The sequence below is a fragment of the Schistocerca gregaria genome, chromosome 3, assembly GCF_023897955.1.
Source record: "Schistocerca gregaria isolate iqSchGreg1 chromosome 3, iqSchGreg1.2, whole genome shotgun sequence".
NCBI classification, from domain to species: Eukaryota; Metazoa; Arthropoda; class Insecta; order Orthoptera; family Acrididae; genus Schistocerca; species Schistocerca gregaria.
This window is the reverse complement of record NC_064922.1, coordinates 448,618,328-448,640,905: the sequence shown is the minus strand read 5'-3', so window position 1 is coordinate 448,640,905 and position 22,578 is coordinate 448,618,328. Positions and strand designations below refer to the sequence as shown.

General features: G+C 41.6%; 1 protein-coding gene across 1 annotated transcript in view; it reads right to left on the bottom strand.

Moving 5' to 3' along the window:
• The window catches only part of LOC126354248 (metabotropic glutamate receptor 4-like), a 769,434-nt gene that overhangs the window by 429,492 nt on the left and 317,364 nt on the right, over window positions 1–22,578 (bottom strand). Inside the window, exon 2 of the mRNA XM_050003756.1 lies at window positions 5,743–5,913. Within this exon, the coding sequence (XP_049859713.1) occupies window positions 5,743–5,817 (75 nt within the window). The 5' untranslated portion in view covers window positions 5,818–5,913. The remainder of the gene's footprint in view (window positions 1–5,742; window positions 5,914–22,578) is intronic.

The following is a 22,578-nucleotide window of genomic DNA, read 5'->3' as shown; positions in this document are numbered from 1 at the left end:
TGCTGTCCAAGTTAAATGCGCCGGTAAAACTGTTGTCCCGTATTGTCGCTAAGCCTATGTGCGTGTAACGCACAGCACAAAACTTACCCTTATTATCGTACTTGACGGTACTCGAGACAGCTTGGCTGCAGTTCTACGTGAAACTAAACTCCAATGATGTTCCAGCAAACGCGGAAGAGTACATATTGCAATGTTTGCATGAGGTTTATTCTATGATGAACGGATTATAGCGTCCACAGATCCACTCACTATCTCCAAATGACAGAATTAGAATATGTAAACTCAAATGCCAAGAGTGAACTTCAGATATATAACTGAAAATAGGTAAACGCCTAATAACAGGAATACCAACTTGCAAAATAAAAATGCTTCGAACTTATGCACCAACCTAATATTATCAAACAGAAGACTTTTGTTGATTACGGAAGAATACAAGAACAATTGGAAAGTTCACCGTATGAAGAATACAATGGAAGCAGAGATAGTTTTATAAAACCTGGCAAAAAGTATCAGCGCTGTTGCGACTGCTAATTGGACACAGATATTTGGCACTATGCCAACGTGTTTCGTTTAACACTCTGCCTCAGAGTGAAGATTAAAAAAAAAAAGACAATTACATTGTATTCCATTGTTTACTATTCTGTTAAATGTTTTCCGGTCTGTGAAATGCATGGAAAGTAAATAACAAGCTGTCAGGCCCACTGTGAAAGCATGAAAGGCGAAAATCGTGTCAAAGTAAATTACCTGTGACGAGGGTATTTTATGAAGAAATTTTTACTCTCAGTTAGTGTTACTTTCAATGTAAATAACTGCTGGCAAACTTTTATTCATTACGCAGTATTATACGTGCGTGACCGTGTTGGTCTAACGAGTAGAGCACTGAACTAGAATCTTGGAGGTTCCGTGTTGGATTTCGGATCGTGGCCGGGAGTTTTCCTGGTTCCATTCCCTACAGTGTAGCTGCAGGTCCACTCCGACTGCTGACAAATGAGTGCCGCGGATCTCTTTCGGGGGTAAAAGGCGGCTTTGGCGATGGGCCCACCTCCCTTCCACTGCTACTGTCGCGGCGAAGAAAGGCTGTGTGCAGTCAGGCCAACAGCCCAATCACAGGCTGGCGTCAGACTTTAATCTGCACGTACATCTATTCTTCATTTACATAAATACTCCGCAAGTCACCGAATGGTGCGTGGCGGAGGGTAAGTTGTGCCATTACTTGTCATCTCCCTTGCCGCTCCACTCGCAATTAGACCGAGGGCGAAACGATCGTCTATATGTCTCCGAACAAGCCCTAATTTCTCTTATATATTTTCGTGGCCGCGAAATGTATGTTGCCTACAGCAAAATCGTTCTGCAGTCAGCTTCAAATGCCAGTTTCCTAATGCTTCTCAATAGTGCTCCTCAAGAAGAACATCGCCTTCACTCCAGGAATTCCAATTCGAGTTTCCGAAGCATCTCCGTAATACTTGAATGTTTGTCGAACCCACCGGTAACAAATCTAATAGCTCGCCACTGAATTGCTTCACTGTCTTCCTTTAATCCGACCTTGTTGAATACCAAACACTCAAGCAGTATTCAAAGATATATCGCGGTAGTATTCTGTATGCAGTCTTCTTTATAGTTGGACCACACTTAACTAAAACTCTCCCAATAAACCGAAGTTGAACTTGCACCTCCCTCATTGCTATCCTTACCTCTCGCTCCATTTCATACCGCTTTGCAACTTTTTGTTTAGATATTTAAGCACTGACTGTCTCAAGTAGCACAATACTAATGCTGCATTCGAGAATGATATGGCAGTTTTTTCCTACTCATCTGCATTTACTTACATTTTTATGCCTTTAGAGCAAGTTCCTATCCTTCACACCAACTAGAAATTTTGTCCGTCATATTACATCCTCCACAGTCAATAAACTTCGACACTTTCCCACACACCACAGTATCATCAGCAAACAACTGCAGACGGCTGCTCTCTCTCTCTGTTAGATCGTTTATGCATATAGAGAATGATAGCGGTTCTGTCACATTTCCTTGAGGGTCGCCTAATAATAACCTTGTCTCTCATGAATATTCGCCATCGAGGACAACGTGCAGGATTCTGTTACATAAGAAGTCTTCGAGCCACTCCAAGATCTTTTCCTTTATTGCAAGTGTAACGTCCAGGTAAGTAACTCATCACAAATATGAAATTATTGTAATCTATCTGATGAAGGAAGCTGCAGAAACCGGGCAAACGAGGCATCCCTTCCCATGGACTCAGGGTCTAAGGAACCCCCAGCCACAACGTAATTCCAGCGTCGAATCACACGAACGAACGATGTTCGTTAATATTTCTCAAGAATGTAAACACATAAAACTGCAACCAGTCACTTTTCTGAATAATTATTTATCATTTCATGAACGAATTTTCGAACCTTTTCAGGTTCATCTTCAGATGTTTTACTGGAATCTACATCGCTATTCCTAGCTGCTGGTTGCTGGTTTGCGACGGTATGGGCGGCATTTTTCGTTAGTGTCCATCTGTCTCCTTCCATTTTGATGGCCACAGTTTGTATTCATTTACACTGTGACAGCGAAACTTTGATAGCATCCAGTAAGTGCTATATAATAATTGTATATTCATGTATTTGCATTCAATTAACAGTCACAGGTTCTAAAATATCTGTAATGGATCAGCTTAATATTTCTCAAGAGTTAATTGATTTTTGGTTAATTTCTATTTTCTGTTATCTCTTTCATTATTCACTTTATGCCATTATTGCGCGAAGTGTGCAAACATTTCCATCGATATAATTTATAACATTCATAAGATAATAAAAACAGTTACTCTGTAGTTTAGCCGTCAGCGTTCCTGACGTCTGAGATCAAAATTTAATTTGCCGGCCGCGGTGGCAGAGCGGTTCTAGACTCTTCATTCCGGAACCGCGCAACTGCTACGGTTCAGGTTTGAACCTTGCTTCGGGCATGGATGTGTGTGATGTCCTTAGGTTAGTTAGGTTTAAGTAGTTCTAAGTTCTAGGGGACTGATGACCTCCGATGTTAAGTCCCATAGTGCTCAGAGCCATTTTAACCATTTTAAGATAAAAAATGGATAGCTGAGAGAGCTAACTAAAGGCTTCGTCAATGCCCGAGTTCAAAAGGTGTTTCTGAGATTGGAAAATGGGCTAACATCTGGCTTTAGAATCTAATGGGCACTAGTGTTGGTAAGTTCTTATGGGGCCAAACTGCTGAGGTCATCGGTCCAAAGGGGGACTAGTTTGAAGCGTATAACATTAATATGACTGAATAAATAAAATTCTTTGAAAAAGATGCAAATTGATTTTTTTAACACTTCTCAAACTGCAGTAACTTTTACTCGGGTCATTGATGGAAGACAGTGTTTGGTAAGACGGTGTCGCAGAGCGTTAGCAAAACCGTCCGAGTGACTAAGCAACATTTATTATGTACGGGAAAGGATGTGAGAGTAGATTCACCCTACGTTTGACTGTAGCTAACACATGTAATACACGGTCCAGTCACATTAATGTGACCACCGCCTACGCACGACGTCAACTCGCAGACGGCAGATGGCACCGCTAGCAATGGAGGATATATAAAGCCTATCGGGAGGGGGAGCGGGCGCAGACAACTCGCACTGTACGTGCACGCTTCTAAGACCAAAGGGATGAGTTCGCTGTGTCGAGGGGGAGGAGGAAGGGGGGGGGAGAGGAGGAAAACAGTGCTCTCGTTGTCGTAATGCGGAAACGGGGCGACTTATCTGACGTTCAAAATGGTATGATGATTGCCTTTCGGACCAAGGATGGAAGTATTTCCGAAATGAGTAACTTTCTGAAATGTTTGCGTGCCGCCGTGCTTCAAGTGTACCCTAAATGGCAGAATAGCGCTGTCTAAAACCGAACTTATCTTTGAAGAAAGATTAAGGAAAGGCAAACCTACGTTTCTAGGATTTGTAGACTTAGAGAAAGCTCTTGACAATGTTGTCTGGAATACTCTCCTTCAAATTCTGAAGGTGGTAGGGGTAAAATACAGGGAGCGAAAGGCTATTTACAATTTGTACAGAAACCAGATGGCAGTTATAAGAGTCGAGGGGTATGAAAGGGAAGCACTGGTTGGGAAGGGAGTGAGACAGGGTTGTAGTGTATCCCCGATGTTATTCAATCTGTATATTGAGTAAGCAGTAAGAGAAACAAAAGAAAAGTTCGGAGTAGGTATTAAAATCCATGGAGAAGAAATAAAAACTTTGAGGTTCGCCGATGACATTGTAATTCTGTCAGAGACAGCAAAGGACTTGGAAGAGCAGTTGAACGGAATGGACAGTGTCTTGAAAGGAGGGTATAAGAGGTACATCAACAAAAGCAAAACGAGGATAATGGAATGTAGTCGAATTAAGTCGGGTGATGCTGAGGGTATTAGATTAGGAAATGAGACACTGAAAGTAGTAAAGGAGTTTTGCTACTTGGGGAGCTAAATAACTGATGATGGTCGAAGTAGAGAGGATATAAAATGTAGACTGGCAATGGAAAGGAAAGCGTTTCTGAAAAAGAGAAATTGTATGGAGTGTAGCCATGTATGGAAGTGAAACATGGACGATAAATAGTTTGGACAAGAAGAGAATAGAAGCTTTCGAAATGTGGTGCTACAGAAGAATGCTGAAGATTAAATAGGTAGATCACATAACTAATGAGGAAGTATTGAATAGGATTGGGGAGAAGAGAAGTTTGTGCCACAACTTGACCAGAAGAAGGGATCGGGTGGTAGGATATGTTCTGAGGCATCAAGGGATCACCAATTTAGTATTGGAGGGCACCGTGGAGGGTAAAAATCGTAGAGGGGGACCAAGAGATGAATATAGTAAGCAGATACAGAAGGGCGTAGGTTGCAGTAGGTACTGGGTGATGAAGAAGCTTGCACAGGATAGAGTAGTATGGAGAGCTGCATCAAACCAGTCTCAGGACTGAAAACCACAACAACAACAACAAAACCCAACAGGATGAACGACGGCAGCGGAGTTGTGTGCGGGCGAAATGACGTGCAACTGTTGATCAACTGACCGTGTAGGTGAACCAAGGGGCCACCAACAGTGTCTCCTCGGCAACCATTAAGCGTGCGTTGCTGCATGTTGGCCTCCGCAGCAGGCGCCTTATTCATGCACCAAAGATGACTGCTGTTTATCGGCGACGACGGCTGGAATGTGCACGCCAATACCGCAACTGGATGTCCACTGAGTGCGGCAGGTGGCATTCCCATATGAATGCTGTCTTATTCTCCGTCGGCCACATGGCCGTTAGCGTGAATAGCATTAAACAAACTGCAGCAATTGTCGAAGCATTATCGTCTGAGGAATGTTTTATTGGCACCACTGGGTGATCTCCTCATTTTGGAAGGCATAATGGATCAATAAAATGCAAGATGCCAAACAGATCGCACGATACTAAGAGCACCGTTATGAGTTCACCTTACTAATCTGGCCACCAAATTCTCCGGATTTAAGCCCAATCGAGAATCTCTGAAACCATCTCATCGACAAACTTCACACATTGGCCACTGCGCTGGAGTCGGCATTGCTCCAAATCCCTATCGGTATCTTCCAGCACCTCACTGACTCCCTTTCTGCACGTCACTCAGCAGTCCGTGCTGTGAAAGGTGGTTATTCAGACTCCTGACAGGTGGTCAAATTAAAGTGACTGGACGTCGTGTGTATGTGGCGCACACTAGGCGATACTGCGCAGTGCGTTAGTTAGTTACCTTGATGCCGTAATTGGATTCTTCGTAGATGATTGATATGTAAGACCATCCCATGCGACGCACGATCTCTACCATGGCTTTCACTTGGTAGTGGTCGGAGGGGATGGTGCGTGAAAAGAACTCGAAGCGCTGCTTGTTGCTCAGCTCTGGACTTGTCGAGAAGAACGAGACCTGCACAGAAAACACAGCAGCTCTTAGTCGTGGCGTCTTGATACCAGAAGAATCCGTAAATCTGTCCAAAGCTTCGAATGTAAATAAATAACAACACATGAAATGTTGGCACACACTACTTGCTACTTTAAGTTTGTCTCGTACAAACTGCACACTACCACATGGGCCATCACTGTTCATTGCCTATGATTTGCACAAAAAGGGACAAGATACAGAAAAAAATTTGTAATCAAACTTAACTACAAATTAAAAAAAAACACGGTCTCAAAACAGACTGAATATGTAAAATAAATATTCCTAGCCCTTATTGACTCCTAACGCCATAAAGACTATACTGAAACTTTGTGCTGTTGAATTTCTAATAGCTATGACAATAATTGTAAAATTTAAAATGAAAAACGTGGGGCGCATACAATAACTAAGTGATGCATAAATAGATCACCTAAGTAATTAACAATTCTATAGCACTGCAAAGGATATGAACTTCCCTGTGATTTTTCTCAACGACAGCTGCTCTCTTCACTCCTTACTATTACCTATTTCAAGATTACAAGTATTGTAATAACTATTAAAAATTGACAAGCACAAATTTCCAGGGCTCTCTGCATGGATTCAGTAATCTATATGGGCTAGGAGAAATCATTTTGTACAGTTTAGTTCATTTTATCAACGTGTTCTGTTTAAAATTACTTTATTTAAATAATAGTGTTCTGATTTTTAGTCTTGTGTATCTGTGAATTTAGTCAAGCGCGTTTCAACATTTTGATCTAGTAGATTGCTTCCTTTTACGTCTATCTCAGAAAAGGTAAAAACCAGAGAGATTCACGCTTAGACGGATGCTTACCAGCAGTCGTTGCTGCCGTGAAACTTTCGCGGCTTGAACAGGGAAAGGGAGTACACAAAGTACCCTCCGCCACACACCAGACACTAAAGAGAGTTCACATTGGATTGTTGTCCACTTCTGAAATATGTTGAAAGTGTCAAGTCTCTACATCATTGGGAAGTTAGTTTAAAACCCAACGGAAAATTTGTAACGAGTTAGTAGTGCATTATCATCCTGTTCTGAGCTATGTTTGAAGTTTCAAGTCTATAGCTCATCGGGAAATGAGCTTAAAAGCAATTGCAAAATTTGTGCCCAACAGAAAAACAGACAAGAAAGCGACCTAATACAAACATAACAAAAAAATCCGCTGAAATCAGTCACAACAACTACGCTCACAAGCATATAATACCAGATAATCAAGAATATGAGACACGAGATCAGCATAAACATAGGGTGAAAAAGAGGGAACAGGAAAACCGGTTCTAGATGAGATACTAGGGCGTGCTGAAAAGTAACACCTCCGAATTTTTTATGTGAAAACTCTTAAATCTATACAAATAATACAAACGTTATTAACATTCTGCATTTTTGTTCGCCACATCTACGTACTTATTTCTCAATATATCATTTTTAAATAAAACAAATGTTATTAGCAGCCTACATCTTTATTCTTCATGTCTACATATTTCTATCTCAACACAGTCATCCTTGCGACGAACACTTTTCTCACAAAGAGAGACCAGTTAATTGATACTGTCACTGTAGAACGTTTGACTGTTGACGGAGCCACAACTTCATCTCTATTTGCTCCTCGGACGTGTCCTTCACGTTTTGGAAACATATTAAAATCGGATGCGGCGGACATGGGACTCTATAGAGGATAATCAATGCCAATGAACCCAATTGATGGATTGTTGCAGCACACATGTGTGGTCTGGCGTTGTCATACTGAAAGAGGCGGTGCTCAAAGTGTAGACGAACTCTTCGAATTTGTGCTTCAGTTTCTCACCAATCTATACGAGTACCTAAACTACCGCCATGTAATACGCTACAAAATGGCTCTGAGCACTATGCGACTTAACTTCTGAGGTCATCAGTCTCCTAGAACTTAGAACTAATTAAACCTAACTAACCTAAGGACATCACACACATCCATGCCCGAGGCAGGATTCGAACCTGCGACCGTAGCGGTCGCGCGGTTCCAGACTGTAGCGCCTAGAACCGCTCGGCCATCCCGGACAGAGTAGTACGCTACAGTTCGGAGCTTCTACCTGCAGAGGGTAGCAACTTGCGTCAAGCGGGAAACTCGGCCAAGTAATATACATAACACAATGATGGAAAAAAAATCCCATCACCAAAAAATATTTACTGTAGAGTAATGAAATTTCGGAAATGCATTCGTCTAGGCAGCATATTTAGATGATAAACGCTACAAGATCATAGGTTAATGCAAGCGCGAGACAAGCCATTGCAAATGTGAAGCGCTGGTACATTAATAACGGGTGTAACCTCCAGATAGTTGGACGCAACCATTCAAACGTGCATGTGTATTGTATAGCTGCCGGATGTCAGTTTGCGGAATCGAGTTCCATGCCTGTTGCACTTGTCCGGTTAATATAGGGACGGTTAATGCTGTTCGTGGATGTCGCTGGAGTTGACCGACGATGTCCCATTCGATCTCGATTGGGGACAGGTCTGGTGATCATGCTGGACAGGAATGGTAGCCAAGCCGGCCGGTGTGGCCGTGCGGTTCTAGGCGCTTCAGTCTGGAACCGCGTGACCGCTACGGTCGCAGGATCGAATCCTTGCTCGGGCATGGATGTCTGTGATGTCCTTAGGTTAGTTAGGTTTAAGTAGTTCTAAGTTCTAGGGGACTGATGACCTCCGATGCCGGCCGCGGTGGTCTCGCGGTTCTAGGCGCGAAGTCCGGAACCGTGCGACTGCTACGGTCGCAGGTTCGAATCCTGTCTCAGGCATGGATGTTTGTGATGTCCTTAGGTTAGTTAGGTTTAAGTAGTTCAAAGTTCTAGGGAGCTGATGACCACAGCAGTTGAGCCCCATAGTGCTCAGAGCCATTTGAACCTCCGATGTTAAATCCCATAGTGCTCAGAGCCATTTGAACCAACGGCAGCCAACAGGTCTAAACAATAGATTGACGTACAAATTTGCAGTCGGAGGGCGTTAAATAGCTGCGAGATTGCACCTGCTGTCATACGAAATCGCACCCCAGATCATAACGCCAGGTGCAGGTCCAACATGTGTAGCACGCAGACAGATTATTTGCCGGCCTCAACTGGCCTCCTTAAAACCAACATACGACAATCACTGGCACCGAGGCAGAGTTAGATTTCACCAGAAAACGCAACAGACTTGCACCCTCCCCCCCCCCCCCCCAATGAGCTCGCGCTTGACACAACCGAAGCCGCATATGGTGATGGTTTGAGATCATTGGCTTACACGGTACAAGGCGCCTGGCTCGCACCTGTTTGAGAAGTAAACGATTTGTAATAGTTCGTTGTGTTACTGTGGCGCCAACTGCTTCTCGAAGTTGTGCTTCAGATGCAGTTATGATGCGCCAGAGTGAGGTGTTGATATTGGCGCCTTTGTTGTCTTAAAGGCATTCTTGACTACCATCAACTCACCATGGTCTGACCTGAAAGGTAACTGACTCTCACGACCATTGCAGCTTGCATTTAGAGCAAACCCGGTTTGCATCCTCATCGTCGCGCTGTTGGAACCACAGTTACGCAACTGGCGCAAAATTTGAATACACGTCGTCTGTCAGGTATAGAAACACGCCTATTAACTTTCGTTCTATGTCGCACAACTCTTTCTTGCAACATTTGTTTCCAGTGTTGAGATCAGAATAAAAAAATTAGAGGCGTTAGTTTTCAGCACGCCCTCATGCAATCACAAAGAGGCACACGCTACACACAGGATATCAAATATCGACGTGCAAAAATTTCATAGCAAACCGACAACTCCGTATAGAAAAGTTCCACAAAGAACCAGATCTATTCCAGAATTTAGCGGTTCACTACATAAAATGGAGGTAAATGGAATATACCATGGCGACATTTGAGTCTGATATATGCCTAAAGAAGATAGATGTGCGGAACAGATCACTCAAGCAGTAGAAAACACCTACTCATGTTTCTAACACTTATAATATTACAAGAAAACAACTGAAGAGAGACAGCTGCTCAGTTCCTTAATAACCTGGAGAACCATGCACTTCGTAAATGAAAGGGAGCATATAGTTTCATATTAAACATAAACAAGAATTTTCTCTCGTTGGCACACCATCCCTTCCAATCAGCACGGCCAAAACGTTTCTATGTTTTCTTCTTAAAGCAACCCCTCTACTCCCTACATTACTCTCCTTATTCCAACAAATTATAACAGAACACGCACACACACACACACACACACACACACACACACACACTGCTGACCATCAAAATAGCAATACGAGACTGTGCATATGCGTAATAGTAGGAAGAATACACAATTAATATTGTAGGTGACCTGGGAGTAGACAGCGTGCGAAACTTGTTACACGAATTTAAAATAATAATAATAATAATAATAATAATAATCTTCTGTGGAAAAATCTTTTACAAAATTGTGGAGTCCACTTGCAGCTGCTAATTCTCGTTTATTGTAGAACCAAGGTATAGCCGGTTTTGCAATAATGAATCGGATTTTTTGGTTAAATCTGGCTGGATTACATTAAGCCATTTAACCTATATGATCTCTCAATGTTCTATAAGACACATATACTCATAACATCAATGCAATGAATGTTGGAAGATCTTTCAATAATCAGATAATTACGGGCCATTTTCTGAGGGATATTCTCATTTGCACCAGTGTTATCTTAATTTACTGATGGATCGTCGCACATTAATTGCCTTTATTATGCCAGAATATGTGCCTTAGAGAACGTTGGGAGATCATATTGGTTTACTGGCTTAATGTAATTCAGCCGAATTTAACATAAAGATGTGATTCATCATCGTGAAACCGGTTGCATCTTGTTTCCACAATAAACAAGGATTGGCAGCTAGAAGCGGGCTCTAAATTTTTTTAAAATTTTAACTTTGCATAGATTAAGTTACGGTTGCCTACGTATATACTATTAGTGCACACAACTGCCGCCCCCGGAACAAACAATGGCTCCATCTTGACAGGGCACCAAGGCGAGCTGTGCTTGGACGACAGATGTAAGTACGTCAATGCGTGCTACTTTATTCCGGAACAGTGGCTGACAAGTGTGTGATAAACTGTGTGAATTCCTTGCAGTGCATGCGCTATAGCAGTGCAGGAACGCTGCACATTTTGAGGTCCAATTATTGATTCCTGGAGAAACTAATACTCATCGAAAGTGATAGCGTATTCAGTGAGATTTAAACCAACGAAACGGATTATTTTTGAAGTTATCCAAAGTACAATGAGTTTGCTGACGTCGATGTCACCTCAGACAAGAGGTACCAAATTGCTATATACTAACTAACCTATTCACTGCTTTCGTAATGTTCCCCTCGTGTTGGTCCCTAAAAGATGAAATTTCGAATCCTGTATGTCATTGATGGTTCTTTCGAATCTTCCCATGGTTTTTTTGTGTTTCGTTACTTGGGATTTGTAAACCAGATCACCAGATCACTATGCCTGCTCCCATGAGGTATTGGTTCGAGGTTACCAGAAGGCTTACGAAATCTATTGCCAGAAGTGAAACATGTACTTGAGAGCAAGAGAAAGCCCTATTTTTGCATTGGCATTAACCCATTAGAACAGAACCAGAACAAAATTATCAAACATAATCATCCATTTACAGCTGTAAAGTTACAACCATCAGCTGAGACAGGAGTAAACTATGGTCGTGGTCACAGAGTCGTAGCTATCTGAAGCAGCGGCAGAGTTCATACTACATATTCGATTGCGGAGTAATATACTGCAACCAGAAATAATTTGTCATCACGGTGTTTAGTCAAAAAGAAAATAGTTGCAAAGTTCTCCCTGCATCGTGGCCTTCCGTTGTCTTCTTTTATTATTAGGATTTTCCTATTGACATGAATACAACACGCTGTGCTAAATGTGAATATTCAGCGTGCCGAAACATCCAATATTCCATTCTTCCGGGCCTACTGGTCATCCACATCGGTTATAAATAGGATACGAAATCTCATGCTAGTTAACGAATAACAATAACAATAGTAGCAATGACACATTAATAATGAAAGAAATTTATTGTATCACAGAACAACGTTCATGATTAAATATAAAAATAAGTAAAAATAGGCTGATCGTTCAGCTGGCGCAGTGCAAACATTTTTCAGCATTTCATTAGTAAATTTCATACTGGCTATTAGCAGAATAAAATTACAAAAATTGATGCAATGCACATCGATAGGCAAACAAGATCTGAACCAGCAGCTATCCTTGCTGTAGATCACGAAACAAGCATGGCGCCACGAAAGTAACATGACAAAACTGCCTTAATTACTCTGTAATTTCTCTGGTGGTAGTTAATGCAGACAGTTCGTAACACGAGAAACGAAATCAGCTGGATTTTGAGCGTAGAATAGCCTTCCTAGTATATATATACGTTTTCGATGTCATATAAATGGAGTGAATATCCAGATCATTTCTTCAGTACGAACAGATAATTTAACGAGAATATAGCAGGGTCGCTCAGCATCAATACCGAAAATGAGTGAACGATCACCATGCTTCTGAATATTGACAAGGCCGAAATTCAGTATGAAAAACTTTATGGAAGCTCACAATGTCCTCACTCCTATCCACAACCTGCTCCCGCCAGCCCTGAGTAGAAGTGCGCTACCAAATGCCGATCTAAGATAAGCCTTCAAACGGACAAAAGGTTACTTTAGAGGAAAATACAAATGAATTTAATACGTATCCTGATGGGCCTGTGGTGAAAGCTTATTATATCAAAACTGAAAGTGAGTGCAAAGCGACCGACCTTGTCCAATGCAGGAATCACTAATACATTACACGATGTTGGCATCGAACGGACTGTACTTATGTCTGGACTTGTATCATGCACAACTAGAAAATCAGAAATAACACCTAAATGTGAAAATACTTATACATCGATGCCTAATTGTAGATTCAAAAAATAAAATTGAATTTATTACTAACGAAGCAGAAGCAAAACAGAATAAACTGGCAAATGTGTAGTTGTACACTTTCATAAATTTTTCACATTCAGATCTAGCATATGTAATGTGTACTAAAAAATGGTTTTCATTGCTTCCGTATTGTTTCCTATCTTGTTTGATACCGCGAACAAAATACAAATTTGTATCGCTGACTGTTGTTGAGAATATTTTCAGAAAATTTCTGTTGTTTTGTTGGTAATACAATGTGCTATTTGCGAAGCAGATGACTAGGGCACCTCCTACGATGCCAGGAGGCATTTGACGTGGACGGTTAACAGGTGTCACTTACGCGTGACAGTTAACAGATGAAATTAAGTAGTAGCGAAAGGGATTGATAAGACACAGCTTTTACAACAAAATTGGAACTGATTTCGAACAATCTGGAATTTTGTAAAAAGAGAATTTTAGAACTATGTGGACAAGGCACTGCTACAGTAGATACTACCACATTGCCATACTCGTAGCTGCGATAGCTCGCAATGCGGAAGATGAGGGTAGGGATAGTTTATGCAATAATGGACTTGTATTCAAAAAATTAACTCATGTAAGGAGTATGTCAGAATTCTCCATTACATACAACAATATATCCAACTAAACGCTATTCTTTGCATTGCGTAAACATTCAGATATCGATAGTAACAATCTAAAAGGCGAAACATGGGAGTGCGACCCTAAGCATTGTTGTGAGATGAGGCCTGTCTGCGAGAGTCGCGTAGCAATGTCGGTAGAGAGCTGGGCGACAGGTGTCGTGCCTGATTTCATTTACATAGTCACGTAAGATTTAAATGGCTTAATTACGCTTGAAGATGGAATTCAAGGTAAAATTCGCAAGCATAACGCAAAAGCAATTGCAAGGTTAGGCTCGTGGTTGTTAGCCCGACTTTAGAATAATCGCATGTTTTGTTTGTCTGTGAAAGAAGCCTCCTTATCCTACAAATAATAATAATTATTCTACATCTCTAAATAATATGCTGTGCTTGCTAAATGTTAATGTAACTTTTAAACTGAAATACTTGGTTAATCTGACACTCAGCCATTATTGAAACATATGTCATTGTCATTATTAATGCTTGTTCATGATGATTCTGAAGTTTTAAATAGACTTAATTAATGAAATCCCTTCTCAAAAGTTATTTGGTAGTTAACTGGGCCCAAGCAAATCCCTTTTTATTAAATTCATTCTTAGTAACAATAAACTTTAGCCGCTGCTACTGTATGTTGCTGCAAATTGCTGTAAACCACATATAATAAGGAAGTCATCTAAAAGGGTGAGTCCAAAACAGTGACACCGACACACCATAACATGTCATGTACTTCCAATCCAGTAAACTCTGTTGCATAAGTCAGATTCTGTATCAATTGAAAATTCTTGTTCATATACGCAGTCAGACTGCTTATCCAAATGTTAGTTTTAAGTTTTTTATGTTGAAGGCTTAAGTGACAGTGAAACTGACACTCATACAACACGCACTCAGTTTTATGCACGTTAGATTCTGTTTATTGACAGCTCAGGTTGCTTATCGAGTCCATTTTCACAGACGAACATAGGAAATATTTATTGCAGAAACGTTACATATGGCGAACTCGGTTGCTAGACGAAATCATTGGAAATGATAAAAACGGAGTCAGATCAGCGTTACACACACGGTGGCTACAGCTCCGCCGCCTTGTTACTAATCACGCAAGTACTTCTTTTGTAGAAATAATTGAGTATTATTGTCTGTCTATGTTAATTACAAGCATTGCGCATGACATATTTCACGACTCATTGTCGAGGACTAAGAGTTACGAACATCATTTGTTCCCGTGTGACGTGATTGATCCTGAGTGGAAGGCAATTTATCTTGCGTTAGCAGAAATCATTATCTCTTTTCGTAACTGGTTCTGTTACGAGATGGATTCTCTGGTGAGAAATTATTTTCTGTCATACTTTTCTGATTATTACTAATCATGGCTCACAACACGAGATCCGCTAGTCGCATTATGGACCTCAGGGAGCTTGAAAATGCAGACACCACTAACGACGAGATTATCTCTCCAGAACATTCCCAGCCTTCAGACAAGGGAGCGGAAAATGTTCGCACAGGTAATGAGACACAAGTTTCTACTCCCTCATTACAAGGGTCAAGCATTGTAACGGATGAACTCAGGGGCAATGCAGTAAGTACTGCCGAATTAACAAATAGTAAAAGTAACACAGCACAATGACATTGTCCAGAGACAGTAAATTCAGCTTCTGAGGTACAACCAGCACGTCAGACAGCTTCACACAACAGCAACGTTCAATTTGGTAGGAATGATTCATTAAAGACACTGTTAGAAACCATATTTAACAAGTTCCAGCAAGTAACACAAAAATCCCAACAATCATGCTTACAAAATCCCAACAAGAGGCACAAACCATGTTTACTGAGTTTAAACGGGACACACAAACAATGATAGAAAGCTTGAAAACTCAATTCACAACGTCAAGATTCTATGCTCTCACAGGGAAAAACGCACTGTGAGAATGAGATGAGCAGGCAGAAATGGAATTTCATGGCTTGAAGATCACTGCTTGAAGCTAAGATATTAGGTCATCCAGACATATGCATAGATTTTTGCTTGTCCTCAGATCCTTCCAAGATCTATTTCAAGAGGTGGAGGAAAATGGTGTTATTGTACAAAGAAGTATAACCTTCGGTAGTCGCGTTCTCACAAAGTCAAAACAACATTACCCAATCACAGATCTGGAGCTATTAGCCACTGTATGGGCTTTAACGAAATTTCGTTATTTTCTATATGATAGAAACAGGAAGGTCTATACAGACTATCATATGTTGCAGTTTCTAATATCTTCAAAACTAACACAAGAGCGCCCAAGACGCTGGGATCTGAATCTTCAAGAATTTCAAATGACCATTATCCTTTTCCCTGACTAGCAGAATATTTGTTGCTGTTACGTTACACTCAATCACTCAATGTGATACACTAAGTGGGAATTATTAAGAATATTTCACCAGGATGACAAAAAAAAAAACCAATCGAAGTTTGCAGGATACATCAGTTCCATACTCGCAAATCACGGTTATCACAACAGAGTTGCCAAACAATATACAGAACGTTGTGAAGTCTTGACTACGCTAGTACCAAGAAGGATGCGTTTTTGTATCTGGAATCAAGTGTGATTAGATCTGGACAGGCACCGTAGAGCGAGATACTGTGTTATCCAAATTTCAGAAATATGGCGTGGCCACATGTGTAAACAGAAAAGGAAACCGTGCGAAGTTCCTTTGAGTGTGATTCCCATTCCTGTGACTGGATCATGGGTGAAGCCTATGTATGGCTGATGTTTATGTGTATTGACAATCATCTGCATCTTTGAATGCAGACAAATACTTACAGAAAAGACTTCCGAACACTCAAACTCAGAGTTAGTGCGTTCGTCTGCTCAGAAAAGATATTATTGCTATTGCCAACTCCATTTAGTGTTCGTTGTACTTCTGCTACCATTGGTATTTTGCAGGCCACATAGAAAACAACGTCCACGACTTTCGCCGTCTCATTTCTCGACACAATCCACTCAACACCGCCTGACTTAATTCAACTACAGTTTATCAACCCTCTGTTCATGACTGTATTTCTAAAGGCCGCAAAGAAGCGAGTCATCACGTTTTCACGAGGCGTGAAGGAGCGGCGACGCCGGTGGCCGCCACGATCACCCTAGGACGGTAGATGCACATTGAGCAAGCGAGCGCCTGTAAAGTCTGCAGAGAATGAGGCCGCACAAAAATAGATCTGAGTCTTTCTTGTGCCTTTATGGATGCGAAGAGAGAAAAAGAATAGCAAAGTGAAGTAGGCTGTCATTTTGAATAGGCGAAGCACCTCAGCGTTTGGAGCCACGACGCCGACCAAGAGAAATTCAGCCTACTTCTCCTCAATTTTCAGTAACACACACAAATCAGTTCGACGCAAACCAAAACAGAAAGTAACATCTTACGCGACTCGTATCAGACACAAGACCCCGAATAGGCTAATCCAACAGCAAACGTACTTGCCCGTCTCACACGAAACTTGATGCCATTCCTATAGATAGCTGCGATTTTGTGACCACGACCACAGTTTACTCACGGCACAGTTGCTGTTAGTGGTAGACTGCTACTGTTCGAATGTGTTACGGCAGATTTCTTCTTGCTGTTCTTTACATAGATACGGCAACTGAAATTACTAGTAATCTATTACAGGAAATTACAGATAATCTAGTGATTGCTTCACCTGTGACAGACAATTTGGAAGTCTTCTGGCGACGTCGATCCAATACCCCGTGAGAGCAGGCACAGTGGTCTCCTTTACCAATAACAAATAACAAAACACGAAAAAAGTCGCTGGAGAGTTTCGAGAAACCATTAGTGACGTGGAGTTGGATTCTTTTAATCATTTAGGAACCAGCCAATTGAGAAACATCACGAAAACAATGAAGAGGCTAGTTAGCACATACAGTATTATATAATGTAAGTAGGCTGTTTAGGTTTTTATGTTGGTTAACGCCACGTAGCGCTCTGTATGAAAATCACTGACTGTGTAATGTGAAGTCTGTGGCTGGTTGGCATTCTTGGAATAGTCGCTATTGTAGTGTTGGGCAGTTGTATGTGAACAGCGCGTAGCGTTGCTTAGTTGGAGGTGAACCGCCAGCAATGGTGGATGTGGGGAGTTGAGATGGCGGAGTTTTGAGAGCGGATGATCTGGACATGTTTCCATCAGAGAGAGTAAATTTGTAAGACTGGATGTCATGATATATATTAGTGCCTTCAGTAGTTAGAAACTTTTATTTAGATGGCAGTATTGGCGCTCGCTGTATTGCAGTAGTTGAGTAACGAAAATTTTTGTGAGGTAAATGATTCATAAATTTATAGGTATTGCTGGTCAGGGCCATTCTTTTGTAGGGATTATTGAATATCGGATTACGTTGCGCTAAAAATATTGTGTGTCAGTTTAGTAATGATCAGAATAAGTAAAGAGGGAAATGTCTGAGTACGTTCAGGTCTCCTCAGCTGTTTGAAAATCAAATAATGTAAGAGGTTTATCAGCACAGTAATACATAAATTTTTCTAAGGGGATGTTTCAATACAAATAATCCAGAGAAACCTATGATGGCACGGAATTGCACAATGCCGTCACCTGCGTTGTAGTTTTGTGTCAATGAACATAATTTTCAGTTTCTTCCCTTCTGAACCCTCTAAAGAATGAACTACAGCGTCTCATCGAATACTTAGTTAACTGCGTTTCTTCTTGCTCCCATTCCCGCCAACATATTTCCACATTCTCCCGGTAGTCTTGAAATTCTTTTTCTAAGTGGTACAAGACTGCACGTAGACAGTCGATTTCGAGATGCAAAGTATTTGAAATCTTACTCTTTCACGTCGTGTGGGGCAAGGGTGTTAGTAATTACGTTTTATTTCTGTGATACACTCGTAAGCTTTCGTTGCAAACTATTAAGTGTTTTAGGAGTTTGTATTTTGGGGACATTGTAATCGTGATGAAAAATTATTTACATCACTGTTTCACATTACGTGTGCTGCATGAGAAAAACTAAGATTACTGGCTTTGCTATCCCTGAAATTGCGTAAGATGGGCGTTAGCAGCCCCCTTCCACACCGAAAATCTTCAAACATTTGGATGCCTTTAAACTCACATAGCTCAAAGGGTCTCTCTGACAGCATGTGTAAGACGATTATAAGCTTTTCGCTACATAGCTGTCCCTAGCACAGCTATGACTTGGCAACATCTTGCAATTATTTCGCTCCGGCCGGTGTGCCCGAGGGGTTCTAGGCGCTTCAGTCTGGGTTAACGTAGGTCGCTGCCCCTGACCAAACTTTAGCACGTAAATGAGAGAAGATATATAATCATTACAAATTGGTTTTTGTTAGATAATGTTCAGAGTTAGGATTTGGATGTCCAAGGTTTGAGGCAGTAAGCGTTTTGTAAAATTTCTTGTAAGAGTGATCCGTGCTACTAAAATGTTTGAAATAGTAGGTTTTTTCTCCAGTACCATCTTAATGCCAATGCACAAACGGCAGTATTCTCTTATGCTTGATCGCTGAGTCACATACTTGTTGCACTTCTGGCAAAATGGAGGATTGCAAGAAACAAGTTCACAGACGAAGTCAGATGCAGGCTTGCTGAATAATTAATTTAGAACAATCTGATCACTTATACTTTCACAGAATAAGAGGATATAATTTTGGTTGAATACTTTCAGTATATAGGCTCCAATCCATCGAAAATATGCCAGTCGCAATTTTTGTTATTGAACTTTTGAGCTACGGCAAACCTAAAAAGCTAGATAATAACCAAAAGTAATATTCAATAATCATTAAACATTTTCTCATTAACAATAACATAACATTTTTCGAGGCATTATATGTAGCTTGAAAAAAATCTTATGAATTCTCGAGAATAATTTGCATGAAGAATCACCTCTGCACGGAAAAGAAACGAGCTACAATAACATTAAACAAAATTCTTTGTGAGATCGTGATCACATTGTCAGTATATAAAACTGCTGACGTTTTGGTCTCTGTTGAAAGATATCTTCTTCAGATTATAATGTAGTGAGGTGTTTTAATTTGACCACAAACTATAAAACCATTTCTGATACCTACTCATGTCTAGCGTATTAGTGTAATACAATACTCATCATATTAACAAGAGACGTCTGTCTCCGTTGCTGTCAAGCGCATAATACAGATCGTAGACACTTCTTGAAGAGGAGCACTCAACCACAACATGGCATTTTATGTGAGGCTGTTTAGGTTTTATGTTGGTAGCGCCATGTAGCGCTCTATATGAAAATCACTAACTGTGCTGTGTGCAGTCTGAGGCTGGTCGGCATTGTTGCAGTATTTGCTATTGTAGTGTTGGGCAGCTGGATGTTAACAGCGCGTAGCATTGCGCAGTTTGAGGTGAGCCGCCTGCAGTGGGGGATGTGGGCAGAGAAATGGCGGAGTTTTGAGAGCGGATGTTCTGGACGTGTGTCCATCAGAGAAATGGCTCTGAGCACTATGCGACTTAACTTCTGAGGTCATCAGTCGCTTAGAACTTAGAAATAATTAAACCTAAGGACATCACACACATCCATGCCTGAGGTAGGATTCGAACCTGCGACCGTAGCGGTCGCTCGGCTCCAGACTGTAGCGCCTAGAACCGCACGGCCATTCCGGCCGGCTGTCCATCAGAGACAGTAAATTTGTAAGACCGGATGACATGAACTGATATGTATATTATGACTTTTGAACACTATTAAGGTAAATACATTGTTTGTTCTGTATCAAAATCTTTCATTTGATAACTATGCCTATCAGTAGTTAGTGCCTTCAGTAATTAGAATCTTTTATTTCGCTGGCAGTATTGGCGCTCGCTGTATTGCAGTAGGTCTAGTAATGAAGATTTTTGTGAGGTAAGTGATTCATGAAAGGTATAGGTTATTGTTAGTAAGGGCCATTTTTTTTGTAGGGATTTTTGAAAGTCAGATTGCGTTGCGCTAAAAATATTGTGTGTCAGTTTAAGCACAGTCATTTATAATTATTCTAAGGGACGTTTCAGAGTCATAGCTGGTGCTTTCGACAAACGGTTATTGACTGAAGCGCCGTTGCCGCAGCCGCTGACGGGTGGCAGCAAATTTAGCCTGTAGAGCTCAGATGCATGTTGCGCTCAGAGGCAGTCAGTAAAGAAACCTGTTGTAGAAATGTTATTGGACGGAACTGTTATGACCGCTGTGTCAGCATGTGAAACACACTGTAGCTGTCGTACCATTACGTTGAGACGAGAGGTAACGAGTGGTTTCGATTCCAAGGCGTTCGTTTCAGAGACGCGAGGTTTACCATTAGACCACATGAGTGCATTTAGCTCAGCAGCTCGAACAGTAGACAAGACTTCCTCCAGAAACGGCTGCAACCTACAACGTTGCAAAATTGTGCACGTAGCGGGACTTAATTATCTAGGTGGCCATTATATTTATTCCATATCTCGACGGCGCGGACTCATAGGCTGCGGCGGCCGGCCGCCGGTCAAGTTTCATGTCAAATGTTTTCCAAATGCCGTTTTTCTTCGAACTGAATTGCTATTTCTTAGAACTTATACCAAAGGAATATACAGAATACTGATATAAACAACTTCTTTTTATTTTTACCTGTATATTAACAAAAGTTACGTACTCAATTTTTGTATCGTTATAAATCTAGGCATTTCAAGCATTTCAAAAGCGGGGGTGACATCAAGGTAAATTTAAAATGGCAAATCAAAAACACGTCCAGCCGTCTGCATTTCCAATTTTATTTTATTTGTGCTATCCGTTTCTGTGTAACACTGTGCCATCTTCACGCCCCCTGACCGACGTTCAGGAAGAATACCACCTCCTGTAGAACAGAAGTAGGGGCAGTCAGTAGTATTCTTTTTAAGAATGCGATCCCTTTGTTCGTCGATTGGACTTCGGGAAGAGGACCTGAAGATAGCGCAGCGGAACACCGGAACTGGCAGCAAAAATGAAGTAAAATTGGAAATATAGAGCGCTGAAGGTGTTTTTGGTTTGACATTTTATATTGACCAGCCGTGGTCCCGCAACTATCTTGTATAAAGATGGACTTACAGAGACTTCGAGTTAAATTTGTGTGTGTGTGTGTGTGTGTTGGGGGGAGGGGGGAGGGGGGAGCCATGGGGGAGAGAGTGAAAGACTGTAACAAACTGTAAGGCCACACCTCTCCTCTGGCCCTCTTCCCCTCTTCCGCCTGCCCCCCCCCCTTTTACTCTCACAAATCGACGTGTTGTCAGCCACAAAACTCAAAACGAAGCAGACATTCTTCTACCTACTGTGGGAATTAATCTACTATGCTTACCAGTCCCCTGCGGTGCAATAGAATCTCTATAACAGCATTGTTACTGCAGATGCTGACCCACTGTAGCAAGTAGTGTAACGGCCCTACTGGGATACAACGAGTTCGGCGCTATCTAATATCAGCTCGCCGAGGTTGTTTGTTTCCTTCCCGTGGGCGGGCCGCGCCATTTGTAAGTTGCTCTTTAGAGACCGCGCTGAAGAGCCTCAGCGCGGAGCGGCGGGCAGAAGTTTGGCGGAGAGGTTGGAGCTGGTTGCGGCGGGTTAACCACTGCTGCTGCTGCTCGCTGGCCGGCTGCTCTCCTGGGAGCTCGCCAGGGCCCTGATCCGCCTCGGTGCCTTCCTAAGAGCTAGAGGCCGGGGTCCTGCCGCTGGGTGCACCCCACCAACTGCAACTTCACCCCTCGTCTCTCTTGTTTAACATCAGAGCATTTTCTCAACAAACGCTTGGTCGCTTGCACTTAACTGCGAGTCCGGTATGAAATTAAGAACATGGATCGTTAACTACAGAAAAAACCGACGCTATTCTGCCAAAAAAATTTCCAACATTGTCTTGTAAATAAACTGCAAGCCATAAAAATGAGGCATCCTGAAGGAGGACGAAACGGAACTTCATTGATATAACAGGGTAAGTGATGTGATTTCAGTAATCACAATATCAAATAAAATTTACAAAAAACTTGGCATTAAGACCTCACTTCTCAATTTGGCGTTGCACCCACTCTACCCAGAATGCATGCACTAATACAGTTGAGAAGGTTATTTTAAGACCGTTCTGTCTTCCTCAGAGG